Below are 24,311 nucleotides of genomic sequence, written 5' to 3' on the forward strand. Positions count from 1 at the left end.
TGCATCCTGAATTCACATGGGTTGATGCATACAATTTTTAACATCGTTTCAGCTAAAATGATTGTCATGGGATGGGGTCCCCAGGGATAGCCACAATACCCCTAGGGCTCCTTGACCGTGTCAAAACAGCCCAATGGGCACCCTCTTTCTCACCTGCCATGTCTTGCTCTTAACTGTCTATAATATAGGGATGGTGTCCTTGATCTTATCGTCTGGACAGTCCTGCTGGACCCCGCTGAACCTTGTGAGTTTTTGGATCCCGCTCAAAATGGGTGCCTCCCAGGACACCCTCAGCCTTATGGGCTATATGGCTCCAAAACCACCCCTTTATCATGCCCCAAGGCTTGCAGATGTTATAGTGATGTTGTCTCCTTGAGTTGAGGCCTCAGCTTAGTCCAACCTCTGCAACTGCGCCCACACTGGCACTTGGGTCCGTTTCCCCCCCCACAACACTGCGCCCACATGGGCACTGGGGTCTGTTCCCCACCCCCTGAACACTGCGCTCACACTGGCACTGGGGTCTGTTCCCCCCACTCCCCAAACACTGCGGTTCCCTACACTGTAGTGGGCCCCCAATGAGGCCTCTTCCTTCTCCAACAGCCTCAGCCCCATCCTCCAGTGTTATAAGACAGCAACCAAAATATAAGCCCCTGGGCTATAACATAAGAAGTTCAGGGTGTACTCTGCTCCTTAAAGGATTCAAACTTTTATCCCGGCACTAAGTGCCTTGTAGGCAAGGGTACCTGGTGAGCTCCTGGAGCCCCATTAGCCCTAAATGCAGCATATCAGGCAGTTGCAGTGTCTCTAGGCAATTCCTTCCTGAAGGCTCCTTCCCCTTTGGCTGCTGGCAGGGAACTGCCTCTCTAGTCCTTGTCCTGGGGTTTATATGGGCCCAGGGCCCTGCCTCGTCCAGTCAGCTGACCAGGTGCAGGCTAATTTGCTCATTAGCCTGTTGCCATGGTAACCTGCACTTGTGGGCTTCTGTCTGGCTCTTTGGACTCTCTCCCCAGGCAGTTTCTGCTCTTAAAGGAGCAGGCACCTTAGTGCCCTGTGACGATGTTATAATAGGTTGGATCCTAGACAACAGTATAAAAGCAATGGAAGGAATTAAGGGCTCAGTCCTTGGACCAGTGCTTTTCAATGTCTTCAGCAGTGACCTGGATGAAGGTGTGGAGTTCATGGATGACATCAAATTATGTAGTAAACACACTAGTGGGCAAGGAATGGATTCAAGCAGATTTGGACGGGTTTAATAGGATGCAGTTTAACTAAGGTAAGTGCCAAGGTACTGCACCTTGGAAGAAGGAATCTCCAACACACTTACAGACTGGGAGATGACTTCTTAAGCAGCACAGCGACAGAAAGGGATCTTGGAGTCATAGTTGACTCCAAGATGAACATGTGACAAAGTGATCAAGAAGGCTAACTGCACTCTATCATGGATTAGGAAGTGCATCATGAACAGGTCTAGGGAGGTAATACTTCCCCTCTATGCAGCACTGGTAAGGTTGCAGCTGGAATACTGCATTCAGTTTTGGGCGCTGCACTTTAAGAGGGATGTGGAAAACCTTGAGATGGTCAAGAGGAGGGCTACTTGGATGCTTAGGGGCATGTAGGTAAGGTCCTACAAGGATAGACTGAGGGACCTGGATCTCTTCAGCCTCCACAAGAGAAGGCTGAGATGGGATCTAGTGGCTGTCTACAAATTCATTGGGGGAGGGAACAGCAAGGAAGAGGAGATACTGTTTACCAGGGCACTCCTTGGAGTTACTAGAAACAGCAGCCACAAACTGATGGTCAGCAGATTTAGATTAGACAGGAAAACCTTCTTTATGGTAAGGGTTATTAGAATGTGGAATGGGCTTCCAAGGGAGGTGATGCTCTCCCTTACCTTGGGGGTCTTTAAGAGGAGACTGGGCAAGCACCTGGCTGGGGTCACTTGACCCCAGTGCTCTTTCCTGCCTAGGGCAGGGGGTCAGACTCAATGATCTACTAAGCTCCCTTCCAACCCTAAACATCTATGAAATCTAATTTGTTCCTAAAGTTTATATACTAATGACTACCAAGCCACTGGGGGGGGGGGCGAGGAAGAGACTTTAGATAAAATGTAATTAATGTGGTGTTTAAAAGGATTGGCTGTCCCACTTAAAGTATTTTGTTTCATACTAAAAATAGAATTGATTACACCTCAAGATAAAAAAAATGTTTCTGAAATATTTAAAACAAAAGTATGTATTATCTTGCCAAGTTACAGAATCTAGACTAGATAACTACCTTACTTAATCTCTGTCTGTCTCTACTTTGGCAGACCCACTAAGATGGGAAGGAGGTAATAGGAAATTTCAACACCCAAGACAGCCTTGCATTTGTTTTAAACGAAGTTAACCTTAAGTGTTTTACCAGCAACCAGGGTAAAAAAATATGTTGTAATTACCCCAAAACAAAGCACAATAAACCTAAGAACGAAAGGTTCAATTGTGAAACATTTAAACATTAAGGGATCTAAAGGGACACCAGGCAAATATTGTTGGACTAAGATTATGGCATTTTAGTATTTATGACTCAAAGACCACATAATCTCTATAGGACAAGACTTACGGAAGTAATTCAGACTGAAAAGTGCTTACTGAGGAAGAGGAAAAAGTTTTAACTATTTATGGGAAAAGAAGATCTTATGTATCATTGTAGAGGAAAGGGAACACTCGGTAGCTAAGGTAACTTCCGTAAGTGTAGATGTCATGCATGAAGATGAAAACTGGGGAAAATAAGGCAATTGTCATTTAAAGGAAAACATAAGTAATGAAAGGTAAGGAAGGGGGGAGTTGTACTTGGGGTGGTACTATGGAAAGGTTTTGAGGTGAAGGTAATAAGCTTGAATCTTCCACTATACAAGATAATCAATGAAGTCAATGAAATCATTTAGATCAATGATGCACAAGAAATTTGGAGCAAAGATGTCCAAGGTACAAAGCAGTTTCAGTAAATAGTGCTATGTATTGAATAAATGAGTTTCAGGCCTGGAAACGGGAGGGGAAAAGCTAAGTATTCAAAGAAACTGGAGAAAGAAGGAAATGACGTGTGATCAAGGGAAAAATAGTTCTGAACACTTGCTTCTTTCATATAACCAGTTGTCATCTCAAACACAGAGACAGTTGGACATGTAGAACTGGAAGTAGAAAGATAGTTTTAGAGTGCTTACAGATTAGGTAATGAACTGCATAATCCTAGTGACAATCAATGGAAATACACAAGTCAAGTGACAAGGAAGAGGAAATGGACTGGGAAAAGAATCTTCAGTGTAGCTGAAAAGAGAAATAAGAACCATTTTAAAGCCAAGAATTAGTAATCGGGCTATGCCATTTAAAACTTGAAATTACTTTCTGGACAGACAACTACTAAAAATTGTTGTCAAATAAAAAAAAAAAAGGACAATTAAATAAAAAGTGACTACTGCTTAACAGGAATTTCTTTTTATGGATAAGAATTTAAAGAAAGGTTCGTTTATCCCTTAGCTACCATTTTCTTCTGTTTCTCAACAGGACAAAAAGGAAGGAAAATGGGGATACTTAAACATTTTTCTTAAGAGCTTGATTTTTTTTTAAATATGCGAGAAAATATTTTAAAAAGAAAAGGTATAGCTTTGAAATAAAATGTTGGATTTTTCCTACTGTTATTAAATTATATTAAAGTAGGAAAGCACTTAAGCAGAAAAGTGTGAATACTGTCAATCTCAAAATGTAACGCTTATTATCTTTAAAAGCATTTTGTTACTTTTATAATACCTGAAGTGATATAATAGTGTCAGTCACTTAACCACATCTTAGAGTATAATATCTTCATCTTAAGTACTATTATTTCCAGTATTTTAATAATTTTCACACAGTCCTGGAATGTGATCTTTTGTGCTCTGATGACACTTAAATTAATAGCATAATTTTCTGGTACTTGCAACAGTTGCTTTCCATTTTGATTTTTTACATTTTTCTATATCACATACAGATAAATCCTCTAATAATCATTTTTATCTTTATCTTTTGGGAATTCAAAGGGTTTCACTAGAAAAAAGAAACATCAAGGGATTATAACCCACAGATAAGTTTTAAAATCCAATTAATTTTAATACTAATTGTAATTTTTCAATGATGTTCCTTAAAAAGGTAGTTAAATCTTTTTTTTAAATGCTCTGTTCATTTGATCTTATTTGCATGCTTCATTGATGTTACCAACTGGCTCTTATATATATATCTCCATCACATACTTTGTCATGCAAACCATGAAGAATTTTTCCATCTTTTATTTTTCATTAACCAGTTTACTACTGGCCTCTGTTCACCATTGTTCTCTTTTAACATAGACTGTTTTCTTTTAAAATTGATTAAAATTTATTGTTGCTATTTCTCTCTCTCAAAGCAAGGTACCTTTCTCACGTGGTCAGATAATGCAAACAAGTTACTAGCTTCTTGGCAGTTTTTGCCAGAATTAAGGTGGGATTGTAAATTCTCTCAAAGATGCATGGAAAAGAAGGCATTTAATCCTGTATATCACTGTTACCCAAAATATAAAGAAAATACCTTTCATACTGAAAATTAAAAGAGTTACTCCATCTTCTGTAACCATATTTGTACCAATCAGGTAAAATATACATTGTAGGCATACAAAAAAGTTACAGATTTTAATGTTTCTTGAACAAATTTATTTGAAAAAAGTAATTGAGAATGTTTGGTATGTAAAGACCGTTGCATGCTATTTATAATTACTTAGGGCACTCCAATACGATTAACAGCTTGTGTCACCTACATATTCGTAGTTTTCTAACCTTATACTTAGCAAAAAATAGGAAATACCCATGGTAAGGTCACCTGTGGCCATATGTTAGACATCCATCCTAGACCAGTGACTGTAGTAGTAGGATAAAGCTATGAATAAAAACTTTGACCACAGCCCTCTTGTACCAGGCACAATGCCCAAGAGAGACAAGAGCACTGTCAATGTCTTGCACTGCAGGACAATGGGCATGTCTACATGAGATGTTTACTGCAGAGCTGCCTAATTAGCCCCACAGTAAAGTCTCTGCATTACACATATGGCCCTATTAAGATACACTAAACTAATAAACACTGCCACAGGTTAGTACTTGTAAATACAAGTACTATCCTGCAGTGGCATTATTTACTGCAGAGCAACACATGTGTAGATGCTGACTCAGTGACAGCTATCCCTGCACTGATGCACCCTCATTCCACACCCTGCCTCTTCACAGGATGTTGAGTCAGGTCAGAGGAGCTCCAGGCTGGCTCCCCAGGCCCACTGCCAGCTGGGGCTTCCGCTCCAACCTGACTCAGCATGCTGCGGTCCCAAGTGCACATGTAAATGCAGCACCTAGTAGCAATAAACTGGTGCAATATATGCAATGTATTGCTTTGTATTAGTTACACATGTAGATGCACATAGCAAGTTGTTAAGTAATCCCACTCCTTCCACAGGATACCGGTTCAACATGTAGCACTGTTACAGTTGCAGTTAACTGTAACAGTGCAATTAACACAGTCACACAGTAAGTGTACATGTGCCAGGGGTACATTTTGCCCATTATGTTATGACTATGAGGCCTAGGCAGTGACAAATATTTGGCCAAACTAACAACTCTGTGCTGATCATGTAGGAATAGAGATAGTCATTAGGTCACCCACACTAGCCAGATGTGGGTATGTAGTAGTTCTTAATAACAGGAATGTACATCTTGTATACCCAAAAGCAGGGCAATCCTTCTGCTAATTTTCAAATATTTGTTCAAAAGCATGAGGGATTCAGGAACCTTGGTTGAATTTGTTTTTGAGAGATGTGTAGATTTACTGCAGATCCTTTTCCTGCTCTCTCCTCCGAATTCAGGTTCCTATGCCTCTAGGCTCTCCAGCCTGTCTTCATCTCAATCCCCACTAGCTGTCAGTTTCATAGATCAGTAGTTCCTGTCCCAAGTCCAAGTCATCCCCTCCTCCATACCTTTTTTTTGTATCTTAGGCCCTGCCACTAGTCTCCCACTTTCCTAATCCAGTCTTCTTCCCATTCCTATCCCCATTCTTTGCTATCTTTTTTCAGTCTTCCCAACACACCCTCCTTACCAGTCTATTACATGTTCTTCAGATCCAACTCTTCATCCCTCTTAATTCAATGGCTCAATTTAACAGAGATGGAACTGAAACCACAACCTCCTTAACTGTGAGTTCTTGAGACTGCCAGTGTCCAGGAAGAATAAATGCAGCAAAAGCCTAACCTAGAGACTCTCAACCAGGGTTCTGAGATACCCTGGGCTTTCTTGAGATCCTTGTCACAGGATGGCACACAATGTTAGCACTGTTAGGTGTGCAAACATGACTGACAAAATAAACTCACACAGGTTTCAAACAGGAATCCACAGTGTCAAAAACATTCTGACCTGTTGTGGTTTTTTCAATTTATTTGCAAGAGAAGAATTTGTAATGGAGAGTGTCACACCACCTAAACTATAGGCGTCAGTACCTGCGCAAAGTATAATTAACTTGAAGATAGGGGTTAAATAGCAACTTAATGAAATTCAGAGTTGATACACAATTGTAAGGTACTGCAGTGCAGAAAGCAGAGGAAAAAAAACCACACACAACTTTGCAACATAAGCAGAAAATAAGAGGAAATTTGAGAGCAAGAGAGAGAGATATTAGCAAGCTATTTGGGAAAAATAAACTAACACACCTACATCTTTACACTTCAGTAAAAGAAAAAAAGTCAGGGAAATTCTCAAGTCTGGCAATACTTAATAGGTCTTGGGGTGATGGTAAATAACAATTTTGTTCTCAGTGAGAAAATACAATAAAATGCCACTAAAAAATTAGGCTGCAGAAGCAAAATAATAGAACAAGGAGAAGATGGCTCATTTTATTGTACATTTCTGGTAACCATACCTGGAATGAAACTTTCATTTCTAAGCATCAGAATAGCGCTGACAGAGTTCAAAGACTAAAAAAAAAAATGCAATTGGGTGCTTGTTTTCAAAGAAAAATTCAGATGCAACTTAGTTAAAAAATTATCTCATGCTGTGTTTAATGATCTGAAGTACATGAATGAAGAAGTACAAGAAAAGAGAAGAATAATATCAATCGTACTAGCCAAATGCCTGTCAAGAATGACCGAGGGGGGTGGATGGGGAAGGAGCCCCGTGGTCCCTGTCCCATTTGGGCCCGCTCCCCCCTTCCCTACTCCTGCTTGTGTTCCAGGCCTGTTTTGCCCATGATACAAAACCCTATTCACATCTACGTTTAATTAAAAAGTATTAAAACAAGTAAGGAGCCAAGCTAAATTATCTTTCTAACACAGCAGTAGTTTCTTCTGCATTCAAATATTCTAAACTCCTCTAGACTTTTTTTTACCATTTCTCAATCTGGCAAGTGAAATATAGCAGGCACCATTCTCAGATAAGAAGGGTTCTACCCACTTCTCAAAAGGTACATCCATTCCATCCTTCTGAGCTTCTAAAGAGCCCACACGTAGTATTTTACTATTTTTACAGCAAGAATGTATGTATGTCCTTAGGGACATAATAATCACGTACATAGAGTCTTACATGGCAAGCCATATAAGGAAAGGCTGAGGGATCTGGGACTCTTCAGCCTACAGGAAAAAAGGCTGAGAGGAGACCTGGTAGCAGCTTACTGCTACACTAAGGGAGTACATCAAGGGCTTGGTGAGCAACTCTTCACCAGGGCATCCAAGGGGAAAACTAGGTGTAATGGCCACAAACTCCTGGAAAACTGATTCAGCCTCAACTTTAGGAAAATCTTCTTCACAGTCAGAGTGAAATATGCTGGAAACTGCCGATGGCAGTCGAATGCAGCTGAGCAGCAGACCACCCCAGATGGAGGAGTATGCTCAGCAGCCAAAACCCCTTTGGGGACCCCCAGAGCAGGTCACCATGGCATACCCCACCCTGCCACTGCTGGCTGGCCTGCCCAGTATGCCATGGTGACCTACTCTGGGGCTCTCCTGGAAGGGGCTGGGGGGGGGGGGGGGCAGCAGCCAATCAGTGGTGGCATGCATGGCTGCTATGTAGACAGAAGAATCAGGCCCTCTTGAAGCCCCCACAAGCAGCAGGCATCCAGCAGCACCACACCATGTGATGAGGAAAGGGACACTGTACAGAAGGAAAGATTTGGGCCCCTCAGAGCTTCAGTGAATTGAAGGCAGCAGCAGTAGGCACCTGGCACAATTCCTGCAATTGCGCTGGCCACTTGCTGCTGGGATAGCTCTCAACAGGCAAGAAGTGGGACTGGGAATAAGAGCTTTGCTGGTTGGCTCCATGACAGACTCAGGGAGGGGCCAGCTGAATACTTGGCCAGACCAGCCAAGCCTGGCAGAGCTCTAGCAGGCGTCCCTACAAGCAGGGGGGGGCAATAGTGACCAATACAGGAGACTAGGATGCTGGCAGAAAGCAATCTAAGATGATCAACAGGGGATCTGGTACAGAAGTTTGATAGACTGGTCTACCCTAAACCAGTTAAGTCTGATACAGCATCAATCCATCTATCTTAGACTGGGTTCCATCATTTTTAAACTAGTCTACATGCCCCAAACTTCTGTTATATTACAAGCAGAGGCTGGTTTCTCTTATACTGGTTTATGTGTAATGTCTGTAACCGGCCACTGTCAACAATTCTGTATTGGCAGTGGGAAGGATTTGATGACCTGACATCTGAATTTACTGTCGTTTGGATTTACATGGCCTGTTGCTACCATTTGTCATTTATTGAAGTTGAACAGTTTCCCTCCTCTGCATCACCATCACCACTAATCAACCTGTCAGAGGGCATATAAAGATTTAGGAAGTGTTTGTTTAGTTTTTTTCTCCAGTTAACCCTCTCAAATGGCCCCACAAAGGATTTAAATATTCTTGGAGGATAGGTCCATCAATGGGTATTAAACACAAGTTAGGGATGTAACCATCTGCTGGTGACCAAGAGGTTATGATGGGGTGATCACTCTATACATGTCCAGTTTCTAATATTTGTCTAAAGCATCTGCTATTTGCCACAGTGACACCAGATACTGGTTCTTATGGACCTTTGGTTTGACTCAGTATGGCAATTTTTTTCCCTATATTCTTTGTCCTCTGCCTTAGAGAGATGTAGGAAGCTGAGTTTTGTATAGTGCCTAGGCTAGAAATATCACAATTATGATAAATGTTCTTTCACTATATATATTTTTTCTTCAAAGTAACTATAGAAAAATTCTACCCATACTTATATACCAAATCTTGTAATGCACTTTTATTGTTAGCTGTATGACCTCATTAGTCATTAATTTCCACATTCATGACCTTCATGTGATAATCCAGGTGGGTAGTGGTCAATATAAGACTAGTAATCTATTGTGTGGGCTAAAGAATATAGATATATAATAACTGCACAACTATGCCTAGAGTGCATGCTAAAATGTATAGACAGCAAATTTATCTGGTTAATTAGAAAAAGAATATAACTGAAATAAGTAGATGTTCTTGCACTTGTCATTGAGAAGCACTTTGCATTTATTTGGCACTTATAACAGTAGCAGCAGCAGCATTGCCCTTGGTGCTGATTTCTTACTACTCTAAAATGTCTCCTCTGAGCCAGAATACACTGGCTGTTGCTGATCATGCTGTGAGACACCTGCACTGGCTACTAGGCTTGTCATGACGCACAAAACCCTACCATCTTCAGCTTGACATTGTGCAAGTTATAATTATTCATCCAAATGAATATGTCAGAGCAGCAGCAGCAGACCTCTCATCAGAGCAAAAGAAAAATACATCAAAACATTATCAACCCAGCAGGAAGACAGGGACCATAAGGAAAATTACCCATTTTTAATATGGATGCCATAAAGCCATGTCTATTATTATACAAAAAACAGAGAGAAAATAAAGATCTTCCAAGTTTAAAGTCCATAAGCATTAAAACAGAACTCGAAATAGGCAAGAGCAGACATAAAAAAAAAAAAATAAAAAAAAATCAATTACCTGAAATCTATTTATATTCTCTTTAACAAGAGTTTGTATTTGTATTATAACAGTGACATTTGCACTGCTTCAGTTAGGGGTCTTGTCAGTTTCTTCCATTAAAGGTGACCTACATATGTTAAAATTAAAAACCTATCAGTATTAGAATTGCAGGCTGAATACCCAAAATATCTAGAGCACGAGATGTTAAGTTTGTCCTCTTTTTCAGTTTCCCTCTTAGGCACCAATGTATTCAACCACTTCAGGAACTGCTGACTCCTGATCCAACTGACACCTTAGCATTCACTGTGCTGAAACACAGCTTTGCCAGAGCACGGATGTACTCCACATGAATCAAACCCATGCATTCTAAAAGAAAGAGTCTGTAATTTTCTAAGTAGTGCCCCTTATGTTATGGAATATACAACATAGATGTTTAAAAGAATAGCTGCACAGTTTTGCAAAAGCTGCACATTTACCGGATTAATATATGTAGACTTCATCCTTCAGCACTATTAGGCACTATCTGTAGTTTTTCACTTCAATAAACTTTGTAGGGCACATTTACAATACTGGATTTTCATGTGCTTGCAACTTGTATATAAGTACTGACTATTGATTGTAATTTGGTAGTAAGGGTGATGCCTAAATTTGTTTTAAAGCATTTTTATTAAAAATTAAGCCAGCTGAAAGTTTTTAAAGGTAAACAACAACAAACTAATAGAGAGTCTTGATGAAAATATCTGTCTTAAGTCACCTTTCTTTTTTGAGGGGAAGCTATAAATCAAGTAAATAAATATTATAAACAGTTAAAATTATAATATAAAATATAATACAAAACAGAAGCTATATAATACCAATATATATAAAATATACATTTATACATAAAGTTTGGATTTTCTTCAGGATAAAGATATGCATTTGAGTTCATCCAAAACAATTATGCAATCAACCAAAGCTCTGAAGGTGTGAAAAGTGTGAAAATATATAATTTTTCCATGGATGTTCTTACTCACTCCTGCAGGGTTCCTTCACTAAGCTCCACATCAGGAATATGTCAGTAACTTGGGGTGATATACAAAACTCACAGCTTTGTCAAACAGAGAGGATGCAATTATCCCAAGCTTGTATTGTTACAACCTTTATCCCTCCCTCTGTAAAAACAATGTTGTACATGCATATGTAGTTGGAAAGCCTGATAATCTGACAGGCTAAGGTTTTTCTACACTATTTAAATTGTTTTAAAAAATTTAACTAATTTTTCCAGAATTAAATAATCTAAACCTCAAATATTTTCTACAGTTGGTTCAAATTAATTTACTTCTAAGTTGACATGTTTTAAATCTATTTTAAATATAAGCACAAGTACTTTTATTAAATGGAGAACAATACAAGAAATAATGTATGAGAAACATCATGCCTTCCTCAGAAAAGAAAAGGCTTTTAGTTCTTAAACAGAACATACCAGTTAAAACTACTGAATCAGAATGATATGTTACATGTATGATTTTGTAATTATGAGTCATACAATTAGGCTATATAGATCAAACAGGACAACTATTTTTGCCTATTTGACTTTACAAAAATATTTGTCAAATTTTAGACAACAGTTTTTACCATGGTATCAGTAATTATTAATCCCATCCCTTATTTTCCCAGTACTACTCACAAGAATTTGGAGTCTTAGCAGTACAGAATGTATTAGAGGTGGATGGGTACTTAGTACTGTAGAAAGTACATCAACAAGTTTGGGAACAGATTTAAAATGATGAAGGCAACAGATTAATTTGATATTGTAAATATTATAAAATTAAAATGTAATGCTCTAAATATATACATTTCCTAAACACACGTACAGGAAACAAATGAAAAGAAAGTACTACGTAGTCAGACACTTTATTACACATCATTACCAAAGACCTGTCATACATCAGACACACAGTGCAAATACATCTCTGAACTGATAAGTAAATAAAATCGTAGTTATTAGAAAAGGGTACGTAGTAGAGATTTTTTTACCTGTGGAATCCAAGAAACAGCAAATTGAACAGGGAAGTCCACAAAGCAATCTGGTGGTTCTGCAGGATACTGAGAGGGGGGGAAAAACCCACTTTAATCAGTTTTTGCTTCTTTATGTGATTTAACTAGTCAAGCTGATACACTGTTGAAGAAAGCTTTTTATCAAATCATGTTCACATTGGAGAGAATTTGATAATGATATCTGACAGCCTCAGATAGCTCAAGAACTTGACTTAATGAAAATATGTAAGCTATTTTCAGATAGTAATAAATAATCATCATGTAAACAAAAAGCTTCACAATACTAATATAGCAGATTTTACTGAGGCCTAAGAACTATTAGTTTGAAAAGCACATAGAGAGAGGTCAAAATGAAAGAAAGATTTCCTGGTACCTCTTCTGCTTTCTGTTTAAATGAATGTAATTATTCCTGTTAAGAAGGAACACTTAATGGAAGCTACAGTCTCATTCTTAAATTAACTTTCCTGGTTAAGAAAAACTGAACACCTCTTTCCAACTCTAGGATTAAACTTCCAACCTCAACATACAACATATGAAAAGCAGTATATTTGAAACTGAACTGTATGCGTATTCAATTTCTTTAAAAAACAGATCAAAGAAAATGTTGAAAAAGCACCCAAAGTTTTATTTTATACAATCAGACATCAAAGGAAAATAATTCAAATGAAGCAAAGGCTATAGAAACTAGGGTTGGGCATTTGACCAGCCAAATAAAGTTTGGTCAATTGACTGGTCAAACATTGATCAAAAACTGTAAAAAATTGCTGATAGGTTTAATACACAAAAAACCCACAAAATTTCTATTCAGCAATGTGCCATAAAACAATTAAAAAATAATAATACTTTTGTCAAGAAAAATGCAGGGTCTTTTTTTTTGTTAAATTACTATAATCTTTGATTGGTCAAAAAAATAAGCAGGCTACTGATCAGTCAACTGACAATATTTGACTGGTCAACTGACCAGTTTGCGAACCCTAAAAGAAACCCTAAATACCAAAATAGCCAGATGAAAACTGCAGGAGCTACACAACTATGAAATTTGATTCAATTCCAAAATAAAATCCCTTACTTAATTTTGTTCAATTATCTTTGATCATTAAATCATCGAGTCTGTGGAACAAACTAGAGTTCTCAATTTTCTATACAAATACAAGAGAGGCAATTGCATAGAAAACATGCCCACTGCACAGACAGCTATGAGATGTGTTGACATTTTACACAGCTTAATCTAATACAGTGTTATTTTTTCAGTTTGACTAGCTGACCTTACTAATTCTTTAGTGATTAGACAAGTAGTGCACAAACTAAAAAAAGTCTGTCCAGTACAAGCAAATATGTTTTTTTCTTAAGACAAACATTTCTGTCACGCAATTGTTGTTCCTAACAAAATGTTTTACAATACCTTTTTATTCTATATAGATATAGATAGATATATAAATATCTATATATCGATCAATCAATCGATAGATATAAAATATCCAGATCTGCATATCTGCTATGCCTTCTCCTACCCTCCCACACAAGTACAGGCATAGTATTCCTCTTTTGTTTCCTGAAATTCTGATAATCAGGTTCTGTTATCTCTTTTTGAGCTGCAAATTTCAGATGTGATGAACTTTGCCGTCTCATTATCCTTGATGACATAAAACAGCTTAAAAAATTACTTTCTCTGCAGTATCCACATATTTGAATTGCTCTCCTTAGTCTTGGACAGGCTAGAGGGATGGATTAGTTTCACACACAGTTTTTACATTTTATGTACTTTTTTTCTTCTCAACTATTTGCTGTTCTAACTTGCACTATGTTAATTTATCTGCCTTAGTTTAAGTTGCTGGCTCTCCATTAAAAGACAACTATTATGGTTTGAATAAAGTCTTGCATTTTGCCATTTTATCACATTCATTTCAGTTATTACTTGCAGACAAGTTGAAGAGTAGAGAACTGGCATGACTGATTGGACAGGAATCATGTACAAAATTTCTGCATGCAAGGAGGCTATTTTTATTTTTCCCTTTATTTTACCAATTTTTATTATTATTTATTAAATACCTGCTGTCATAAAAATGTATTTGCTATCCTACAGGTGAAAGAACATACCTAAAATTATGGATAAATCAAGTCAGCAGTTTTCCCTAGCACAATCATGAAACTATTATTTAAAATGCTAGTAGCATTAGTTAATTATGCCTTTATACATTGTAGATAAGTAACATGATTTTGATGCATTTTATTTCATGGGGGTGTGGGGAGGCTTTTGAATGAGATATTGAAAACAATTCCTACCTGCCTTGTACAAACTTTAAAAAAACCCCAAGGCACCATCTTGACAAGTTTAGCAAAACTTTTTTACCTCACAATACGATACTGTAATTTGTACAATGGCTAATATGTTGTCCCATATTCTGTATGTATACAACAGGAATTCTGTTAGAAGAGTCAGTTATATATCAGTTAATAGAGTATTTGGGATCATTCAGAATGAGAACTTACGTAGAATATAATAAGAGAAATGGGGGGCTACAGAATTTTAAAATATTATAGAGAAAAATACAATATTCAGTCCTACTGTAGGTAAGCAACACATTTATAAATAGATTATACAGCAGGATCTATATCCATATCTTATATGACAAATCTGCTGTCGGGATAGAATTCTTGCTGTGTCTGGCTAGAATTTCACAGGATTTGAAACCCAAAGTACATGCTGTATTCCTGAAATCCTCACATCAGTTCATCACGGAATATGAAATGAAAGCTGAGAGAAATTTAATCCGTTTCCTAGCTTCATATACAAGAAAAACCTATGCTTCATATGTACTGTCCTTTCACTGTTTACTCCAGTACTAGGCCTCTTTCTACAACATAATTCACTGGCTAAGTAATTGGGAAAAAAAACAATAGATAACCCAATTAATTAATTTATAGCAGAAGTTAACTGGAGAATGAGTTTGTAAAACAGGGCACTATATCTGAGAAAATATCAACTTATCTAGATATGACAGTAAGTGTTTAAAATGCATCCACCTGTAATTTGGGGATTTATTCCGACACATGATAATCTCATGAAAGAGTGTATAAACACAGCACAGTTCTTTAACCACCTGCAGCAGACTCTCTCCCCACCCAAGAAACTACTTTCTTTGGGTAACAGCAGCAGTACCTGAACCTAGAAACTGTAAGGAAGTTGACAATGTGGTGAAGTCCATGGACTTCACCAATAATCCATATCAAACTAAATGACAAAGCAGTTCATAATTTGGAACAAGTAAAGGGCTTATCATAATAATTAAAAATAGGATCATCATAATAATTAAAGTTTGTAAAACAGGCCAAACATCTTGTACAGAGAAACAGTAAGGAATTTAAGAGGGGGTAAGAGGGTGGAGAATGAAACAAGTGGATCAAATCTTCCAGTATCACCTTCTGCAGGATTATGTGGATAATTTATTTGCATTTCTGAGATTTGGTGTATGTTCTGCACTCAAAGTGCACTCAGACCAATTTGTCTACATGATTTCTGAAGGACGGACAACTAAAGCCTTTGCCAGATGACAGAAGAAAATTGCTGCTGTTTTCAGGGAATAAAGATGGCATTAATGACTTAATGAGCTACTACTGGAATCTAGGACAGCACAACAAAAAATAAGATGATGTTTTTTAAAACCTTTCACAAAAAGATTACATAAATAGCTATATCACACTATCTTTCTTACATAAAATACCTGGATGAGCATTCCTTTTCAATGCGTTTAATATGTATACCATTGGAAATCAAACTCCTGTGTCACCAAGCACACATTTAATATATTAATTTTCTCTTGTGGCAAGTTTAAATGCCAGGCACATTTTTAAAAAGGACAAACACGATTGATCCTTTCATCACTACACTCTTCTGAAACAGAGTTGATTGATGACTACTAGTTACAATAGACAAGTTGCATAATCTGGTCTTTTTATTGCACTATCTTCAGGTGTTTACTCATAAACTACTAAAATACTGAAACCTCCTTTTCCTACCAGAAGTCTCAATTTTAGACATTTTAAGACTACAACAAATTACATAAAAGCTGAGAGATTTTCACCAGTTCAGTAAACATGATGACCTACCAGTCACCATAGAGTGCAGAAATAAGAGTTACTCCAAAGAGTGACGACTAAAGCATGACAGCCAAATGAAGAGCTCAGGTATACATGATCCCTTAAACATTTATTCAGCTACTACATGGGAGCAAATAAGTAGCTGTAAGATGCACATGGAAGATTCAATTCCCATTCTTCCCTGTTCTGATCATCCTGTGAGATCCACAGCACATTTTGCCTCTTTTATAACTAGGGACCTACTCAAATCATGGAAATCACAAAATAGAGCGATGTCTGAAAATCCACAAAGGAAAAGAAAATACTGGCTCTGCAGTAGGAGCCAGGAGTCCTTACGGCTTGCTGCAGCCCAGTCGCTGGGGGGAGTGGGGAGAAGGGGGCCACCATGAAGGGGAGCAGGCAGGATGACTGCCACCTCTGCCCCTTGTCTCTGATGGGCTGAGAGGGCTGCCTGTCATGTGGCAGCTATCCATACAGATGACTAATGTACAATGTGATTTTTAACTAGAGTTAACCAAAAACTACAAACATATCAGTTTCATATAAAATCACTTGTCAGGCCACCTGACAGAATGCAAGAACTTTTAGAAGTAAAATAGTTCATTAACGAGTACAAATTTTAAAAACACAACCCATACTGTTTGGTTAGATTTGCTTAGAAGTATTTTCCCCAAATGTACCTTTGCATTTAACTTCAGAGTGATTAGATGCTGTCGACCACGAGAGTCTTCTGCTTTTAGCTTTACAGAACTAAGGCCAGTATCCACATACACGATTCTGAAGGGAAAGAAAACTCAAGTTGTATTAGCGAGACTCACATGTTGAAATGTTTGCTAGACTCCTATTAGTCTGTTACAAATATTAATCAGAGGAAGTCCTGTATGCCAGCCATTTCTACTGTTGTAGATTTACTGCTGTTAATACACCAGTCTACTGCTTAATGCAGTCATATATCTTTGGGTTATTTACCATGTGTGTCAAGGCTCATGCTGTGGTCAGTGAGCACTATGTTTCAGTTTTCCATCACTGGAACCTTTGACACACACAGCATGTTCCTGTCAGCCTCTACTTATGTACACATTAAACTTCCTGTCAAATTCTTTGATCCATTTCTACAGTTTCTTACAGTATGAGACTTTTATGTTCTCAATTTGCTTCTCTCCTCAATGAAGTTCTCCTTTATTATCAATACTGTTATTGTAGAAAATTCAGTTGATATTGGTTCATATACTCAAATTGATTTTCTAAAGAAACACAGTACTGAACAGGTATAAAGTGAGTTATTTACAATAATTTGCTCTCATGTTATGACAGTTTTATGCTGTATACATGTACCAAAACAAGTATTAAGTACATATTAAAGGTCACTAAGATTTTACACATATGACACAAAGACAAAGGTTTTGTTTAAGAGGTCACCGAGTAGAGTTTTCTATAACAATGGAGATGAATACACTTTCAAATGCATCATTCTTTGGCAATATGGTCCCTTGAGTAGTTTAAACTACTGCTAAAAACATTCAAACTTAGCTGTATATTTACTAGTGAACTGGACATGCGGATATTTTGAAATTTTGACAATACAATTTTCCTGTAAAGATAGTCCAAGAATACTGCAGGGCTCATCACCCACACTGACAGCAAGGTCCATTAGGGTTCACAACTAGCATCTGCCTCTTGACCTGCGTAACCATTTAAAAAAACAAAACAAAACAAAACAAAAAACCACACCACTCCCTCCCCCAAAATTACATTCTAGTCCAGTCACTTGAGCCATTTTCCCAGCATGCTGGCTCTTTCTCAAGAGAAGTGGGGCAATGGAATCGTAGAGGCCTTTTCTAAGCAAAAAAGGTCTGAACTAAAAGGTTTGCATGTTCTTGGACAAGTAACAGAAGATAGTGAAAAGAAGAAAACAATCTCTACTCCATAGCACAAAGCCTCAATAGGCCGGCATTGAAAAAATGAGCAAAACACTCCTCCCACCCCACTTCCAAAAAAACCTAGAAATAGTAGCGCTTGTGGGAATATAAAAAAAATACAATAGTATATTTCTATAGGAATTAACATTAGAAAATTCTAATACAAAGATATTAAGTGTTCCTCTGAACTCTTTGGGGTAATTTGATGTGAAATTTTTCCCCTAAAAAAATTGAGTGCTAAATTCAACCATTTAAGTAACATGGCATAATTCAATTAAAAATAATCATCATTATTTAATCTTTCTGAGTTCTTTGCAACAAAAGAATTGATCTATTATTTTTCCATGATCAAAAAATATGAAAGCCTGAGAAGGCATTTTCCAAGGGATGCCTTGAGTCTAACAAGGGGTGCCTTCAAGTCTAACAGGATTGAGAACCACTGTTACATAGTGAAAAACTTTTGTATTCCAGAGTTTCTATTTTACCATAAATGGTTTTCTGGACTTCAGAAGAACATCTTCTGCAATTCAGTATACTCCAGGTCAATGGCCCATAATCCAGACTGTAAAGTAGAATAGCTACAGATTAGCAGTCAACAACTGCCTATACACATGCTTGTTTGAATTTTAATTAGAACTTGAGATTAATCAAGTCCACTCCATTTTCTAATTAGAATTCTCTAGTGTCGCCTCATTGTCATGTCTGTTACGCCTCTGTGCATTTTAAAATGGCTGTGGGGGCACTTTAGCTACACCTTGCTGAATGAGGTTTAGCTAAAGCATCCTACAGCCATTTTTCAATATGTGGGGTTTAACAGATATGAGGAAAAGGCATTTTAATTAGAGCAGCTATCAGGGAACTGTTCTAATTAAAACAGCCCCTTCACTCCTGAGCATCTGTATAGGCAGCCAACAGGCCCAAGCTTATCAGAAGGAAAACTGAGTTTCCCAAAGGACCGTGGTTCCCAACCACAGACCGCAAACCAAATGAGGGTTGCGGGGGCAATGCCAGCACTGCACAGGAAAGATGAGCTATACTGTATGTCGAGAGCTCCCCTGCTCCACTGTCGCACTCCACGCCCTGCAGCAGGGCACAGGAAAAAAAAGGTTGGGAACCACTGCCAAAAGAAATCCAATAAATGAATATAGGGACCTAGACTATGACAGAGCAATTAGCAGTAGTTCTCAAGAAACTCCTCATTGGGTCTAAACCCACCAAAGATATGGCTACATGAATAATTTGCTGCTAACTCAGGTAAGGATAGACATTCCACAGTAACTACTTGTGCGCATGCTCTTACACTGCATTTAGTGGGATAAGCTACTTTGTACTTATCTGGTTAATCATTCTGCACAGAAGCAGCTATTCTCAGTAGCTAATGCTTTATAAGCTCACCCCCTACCTTACTTCGTAGTAGCTTGCTTGTACATGAAGCCAAACCATGACTTGCCTTTCCTAGAAGTAACAGTCAAGCCCAATGGTCAGATCATCCTGTCAAAACACTAGAATCTCCTTTGCTTCAGCTGACTTTTTTGCTCGTGTCCCCTTTGTAATACCAATATCTTTACATTAGTAATTCACTGACATCCCACAGCATGAAAGGGAAAGCGAATGAATGGTTTTTATTACATTCTTTGAATCAATGACTGAAGTTTCTTGCTTTTTGTTCCTAGCAGATGGGTTAGACAGCACTACAAATATATGATTACAGGACAGGACAGGCTATAAAAATCTCTTTTGTAAGTGTTGGAAATTTGATGGAAAGATTCTCTTATATCTAAACTGGGATAGCAAATCAAGACTCAAGCATCAAAAAGAAAGTACTATAATCATTGTGGCTTACTCCCTTGCAGGATTCTTTACTGTCAGCCAACACTCTTGATCATCAGTGGCCAAGAAGGAAAAAAAACATAGACTATTTCAGTCTCTTATTTACAAAATTCCAACAAACATCTAAGATACTCATTTTCACACACTGATATTTGGGGAAGAAAAAGATATAATGCTGAATTTTAGTATTTCCACCTGAAATATTGATCCCTTCATGGACTTTTTTAAAGTTCAAGAAAAAAAATTAGTCTACATGCCATAGGTTTCTTTGCACCACAAAAAGAAAGTTTGTACCTTTTCTAAAACCCCTCCACAGGACCAACTCTTATCATTCTTGTGTGCACGAGACAGACTATTGCATCTTTTACCTGATACTACAAAGGACTTTGTTTACAGCTAGTGCTGTTTGGTTTCAATGCTAATTTATTTTTAGTTATGTTTTGGGTTAAACTTGCCTCTAAGAGAGCATGCAAGTTTCACCATCCTTTTTTCCCTGATTTCACCATCCTTCTTTCCCTGATTATCTCAAGTACTTACTTTCTGAGGTATTTCAGTCCCAGATTTGGCCCACCCCAAAGCATTGCTCTTCTGAAGAGAAAAAAACCATTTGCCCAGACGTAACGCCCCGCCCCCCCCCCCCCAATAAATAAATAAATAAATAAATAAGGTCTTGGGTTGGATTGTTTTCCAGAGAATTCAAGTCTTGGTCTTTCAAATATCAGCAAAGGCAGCAGTGGCTTCCTTCTAATATGTAATCTTTTTGCAGGCATCTAGAGATCCCACAAAGGGAAACTAAGCTGAGGCCAGGAAGTTTGAAGAGTCTCTCAATGGCAGGGGGAAAAAGACTTATTTCCCTGTCTAAAATGTCAGTGATGGGACAACTTCTTTGTCTCTATGCTCTTGCCATATCTTACAAAAAGACACATTTGGAAAGGTGTTAGGCATTTGCCCTGGGACAAGTCTTTGAATATGCTGAATTTCCAGTAAAGCAGAGGCAAACAAAGCAACAGTGCTGAAAAAAGCTGCTCATAATCACTGTTTAAAGGTTGATTTAATGCAGATTTTGCATTTGGTTTGTGTGCATGCTTAGAATGGCCTCTTGCCTGATCACAGATCTCTAAAATGAAAGACCAGAGTTAGTATTTTTAGGGCAAGAATTTGGCATTAACCATATTCTATCAGCTACTATGACCAGGTAAGAACTTTGTGGTCTTTAGGGTGGAAACAGATGTCATCTCATTTATGCAAACAGACATCATCATTAACGTTTGATGCACCACAAAGGAAAATCAGTGACACAACAAAAAGGGCCAGAGTAATAGACTCTGCCATTTTACTGCAGTGGACTTCTATTAGTTCTGTAGCAATAGAATGGGAGGCCTGGTCCACTCACACTTTCCAGCAACCTTGGGCAAGTGTTCTAGGGGCTGGAGGGCTGCTCAAACCCCCCATAGCACCTGTCCAATTGCTCCATTTATAGAGAGGCACCACAGGGAATCTTAGGATGCCCTTCCATAAGCAGGAAAGCCCTGCTTTTCTGGCTCAGCCAGAGCAATCCCCCGTGATCACAGACGATGGGTCAAGCTGAGCAAGGGAAGTCATGCTTTCCACGCTCACCCAAAACCACCTGCAGAGATCACATCACCCCTGGTTCTGCCCTTGAAGTTGCAAAATAAGGGGCATGTATTTCTCCAAGTGAAGGGGATCAGATGATCTGCTTCATGTGATGACATAATTTTAGCCTTAGATAAATGTAGGTCTTCATATAAAATTCTGAATCCATCTTAATGATGAACTGTGACTTAGTTCTTCATAAAAGAAGTAAGGGAAAACTCCAGTTTTTCCACTTCATAGACATTTTTGTTTGTTTAATTTTATACTAGCACAAGCCCCTCTGAAATTACATTACCATCTGCACTGCTTGCTATTTAGGAGACAAGTTGCTTAGAGAAGTGCTGTCTGCCAGAGGATGCTACTGCTGTGAACAATAAGATTACCATGTAGACACAGCTTAAGTTAACCGGCTCAAAACACTGTTTTTTCTTCTCTCCTCTTAAAAAAAATGAAAGCTTCTAGGAATAAGTTTCTCTCATGAGAAGTTTTAAGACTTAGTGCTGTCTCTTTAGAAGTTATTGTCCACAAAATCCTGCATAAATCCTGATCCAAACCCTTGAGGGAATATAGTATTGCCATTGCAATGAGGGTACCAAGGATGCTGAAAACTGTGTGCAGGCACGTATGCTGCACGAGTCTCAAAAAAGTCCCCGCTTTTGAACTCCTTCTGAACCACAGAATTAGAAGAACCAGATGCACCCCTTGGAGATGGGCTCAGTACTACCCTGTCAGATGCAACATGACCATCTTTATTCCCAGAACACTGAAATGCAATTGCTGTTTGTTGCCGTAACAGGCCCCATGATTACTGACTTCCTTCTATGTGAGTCCTCTATTCCTCGCTAGCCACCCCATTGTCACAGTGAAAAAAATCAACATGCCATGCATGGAGCTGAGAATAGGCCCAAAGAATTTGTAGTCCCAGAGTAGGCTCCTCACATCCATACTCGTCCCTTTCTCCCTAGTTTGCAGGGTGCCACAATGCTGCCTTGCACAGGAACAGCCGGACTGTCCCCTCAGTTTACATAAATGACATTTTGTTTGTTCATTTGTTAAAAGAACTGGGTGCATGATCTAAGCCCTTGAAAATTAAAAAAACTATTTTTTCTGTTGCAACCACAGATTTACTTCCTATTTGTAAGTCAGCTGAAAAGATACTGCTATTATCTTTCACTGTTTGACTGTTAAAGTCAAAAGATATGCAACCAAGAGAAAGAAAGGGAAAAAGTAAAAATTGTATTTAACACATTTAGTATTTAACACAACGGTTTAAAAAATAAAAACTGATTTCTTTGAGGTAATATGTACCATTACATGCCTTAGTTCAATTTCATATGGAATGACCTTTTTGTTCATACAGTAATAATAGAAAAACAAAGGCAATGGATTTTTTTTTAAATGTAGGACAGTTTTTCCATTTGTACAGACTATATCCACTGAACCAATTCATTTTAGATAGTCTGAATTCAGTATTTTACCCAAAAGAAGCACTGAGATTCTAAAGATAAAGATAATCTTTATAAAGTTAAAACAGAAAGCATACTTATTCCAACCCAAAGTTTCTATATCTCTGATTAGGTGAGAGTAGTATTCTGGAGGAGGTGGTGTATGCAGGTCTTCTGTATTCTTTAAAGCAACTTCCTGTTTAAAAGAATATTAAGCATACCATTAAAAGACCAAAGATTATAAATGGATGTAAATATTGGAGTCTGACAATCTTCTAATTCACTCAAAAACATTAAGTTTATCTAAAAATTAAAAACAATGTAGCATACAGTTGTTAAAGCCTCCAGTTAAAACAAACAAAAAAGCAGTTTGGTAAACTGCTTCAGATAGCGGCAATGAACACATCTGCAATTAACAAAAAACAAACCCACAGATGTTGCCAGCACAGTCTTCACATGCAAATATCAAGTGTGTCTCTTTTTTTTTTTTTTTAAGTTAACAAATTTGAAGTCAAGAAGCTCAATTGAAAAAACACTTTAAAAGAAAAGGTCCCATTGAGTCCACAGGTGCCTCTTGGGTTCCACAGTCACAAAGGCACATCCTTACTGGAGAAGGGTATGAAATCCTTCCATATCTTTCAAAGATAACTGCATAAGGTTTCTATAAACAATCCAAACCCACTATTTCTTAGTTTTAATACCAGGTAGTCTTCGGGTATACATCTGAGCATACCTGATCACTCAACGCCCTAACAGGAGAACTTTCCTATAGCCAAGTTTCACATGACAGAAAACTATGCCATATTTTCAATGCTCATGCCATTTCATTCTGATCTGTGATATTCATTAAGAGTATGTTAAAAATAATAAGAAAACACTATTTGGTTTCAATAAAAAATAAAATGGAAGTTATATGTTCAATGAAAGTAGTTCAAATAAGACTCCTGTCAGGCAGTCCTGCAGACTTCAAAAGTAAGAAAAAAACACTCAAAAGTCTGCAAGTAGCCAGTGGCCAAAAAAAAAAAAAAAAGACTTAGGAAGAAAACAGAAAAGATGTAGAGAGGCAGAGGGCTAGTGCAGATGAGAAAGCATAACCAAACTCTTTGTCATGTATAAGGGACTTTTTCCTTTTGAGTCAGTTGTAGGACAGTTAGAGGAACCCAGTTCAAAGAAGAACCAAGATGGATCAATTTTAAGAACAGCTCTGTACAGAAAGCAGCACACTGCCAGGAAAGTTTAGGATATGCCAAGAAAAAGTATCTATAATGAAAGTTTTCCAAGCATTAAGAATGAAATTAAAGGGACTCTGTCACAATTGTTTCTGCCCTCATTTAGTTTTCCTAATTTTTCTTTCACCTTAAA

At 37.9% G+C, this 24,311-nt stretch overlaps 1 protein-coding gene across 2 annotated transcripts in view; it reads right to left on the reverse strand.

Moving 5' to 3' along the window:
• FANCL (FA complementation group L) overlaps positions 1-24,311 on the reverse strand; it is a 60,579-nt gene that overhangs the window by 16,431 nt on the left and 19,837 nt on the right. For both annotated transcript variants that reach the window (XM_090049948.1, XM_090049954.1), the window contains exons 5-7: positions 23,048-23,145; positions 16,822-16,918; positions 12,023-12,091 (exon numbers count right to left, since the gene is read on the reverse strand). In XM_090049948.1, the coding sequence (XP_089906074.1) occupies positions 12,023-12,091; positions 16,822-16,918; positions 23,048-23,145 (264 nt within the window). The remainder of the gene's footprint in view (positions 1-12,022; positions 12,092-16,821; positions 16,919-23,047; positions 23,146-24,311) is intronic.

Source organism: Crocodylus siamensis, chromosome 1 (assembly GCF_052110815.1).
Source record: "Crocodylus siamensis isolate JL-2025a chromosome 1, ASM5211081v1, whole genome shotgun sequence".
NCBI lineage: Eukaryota > Metazoa > Chordata > Crocodylia > Crocodylidae > Crocodylus > Crocodylus siamensis.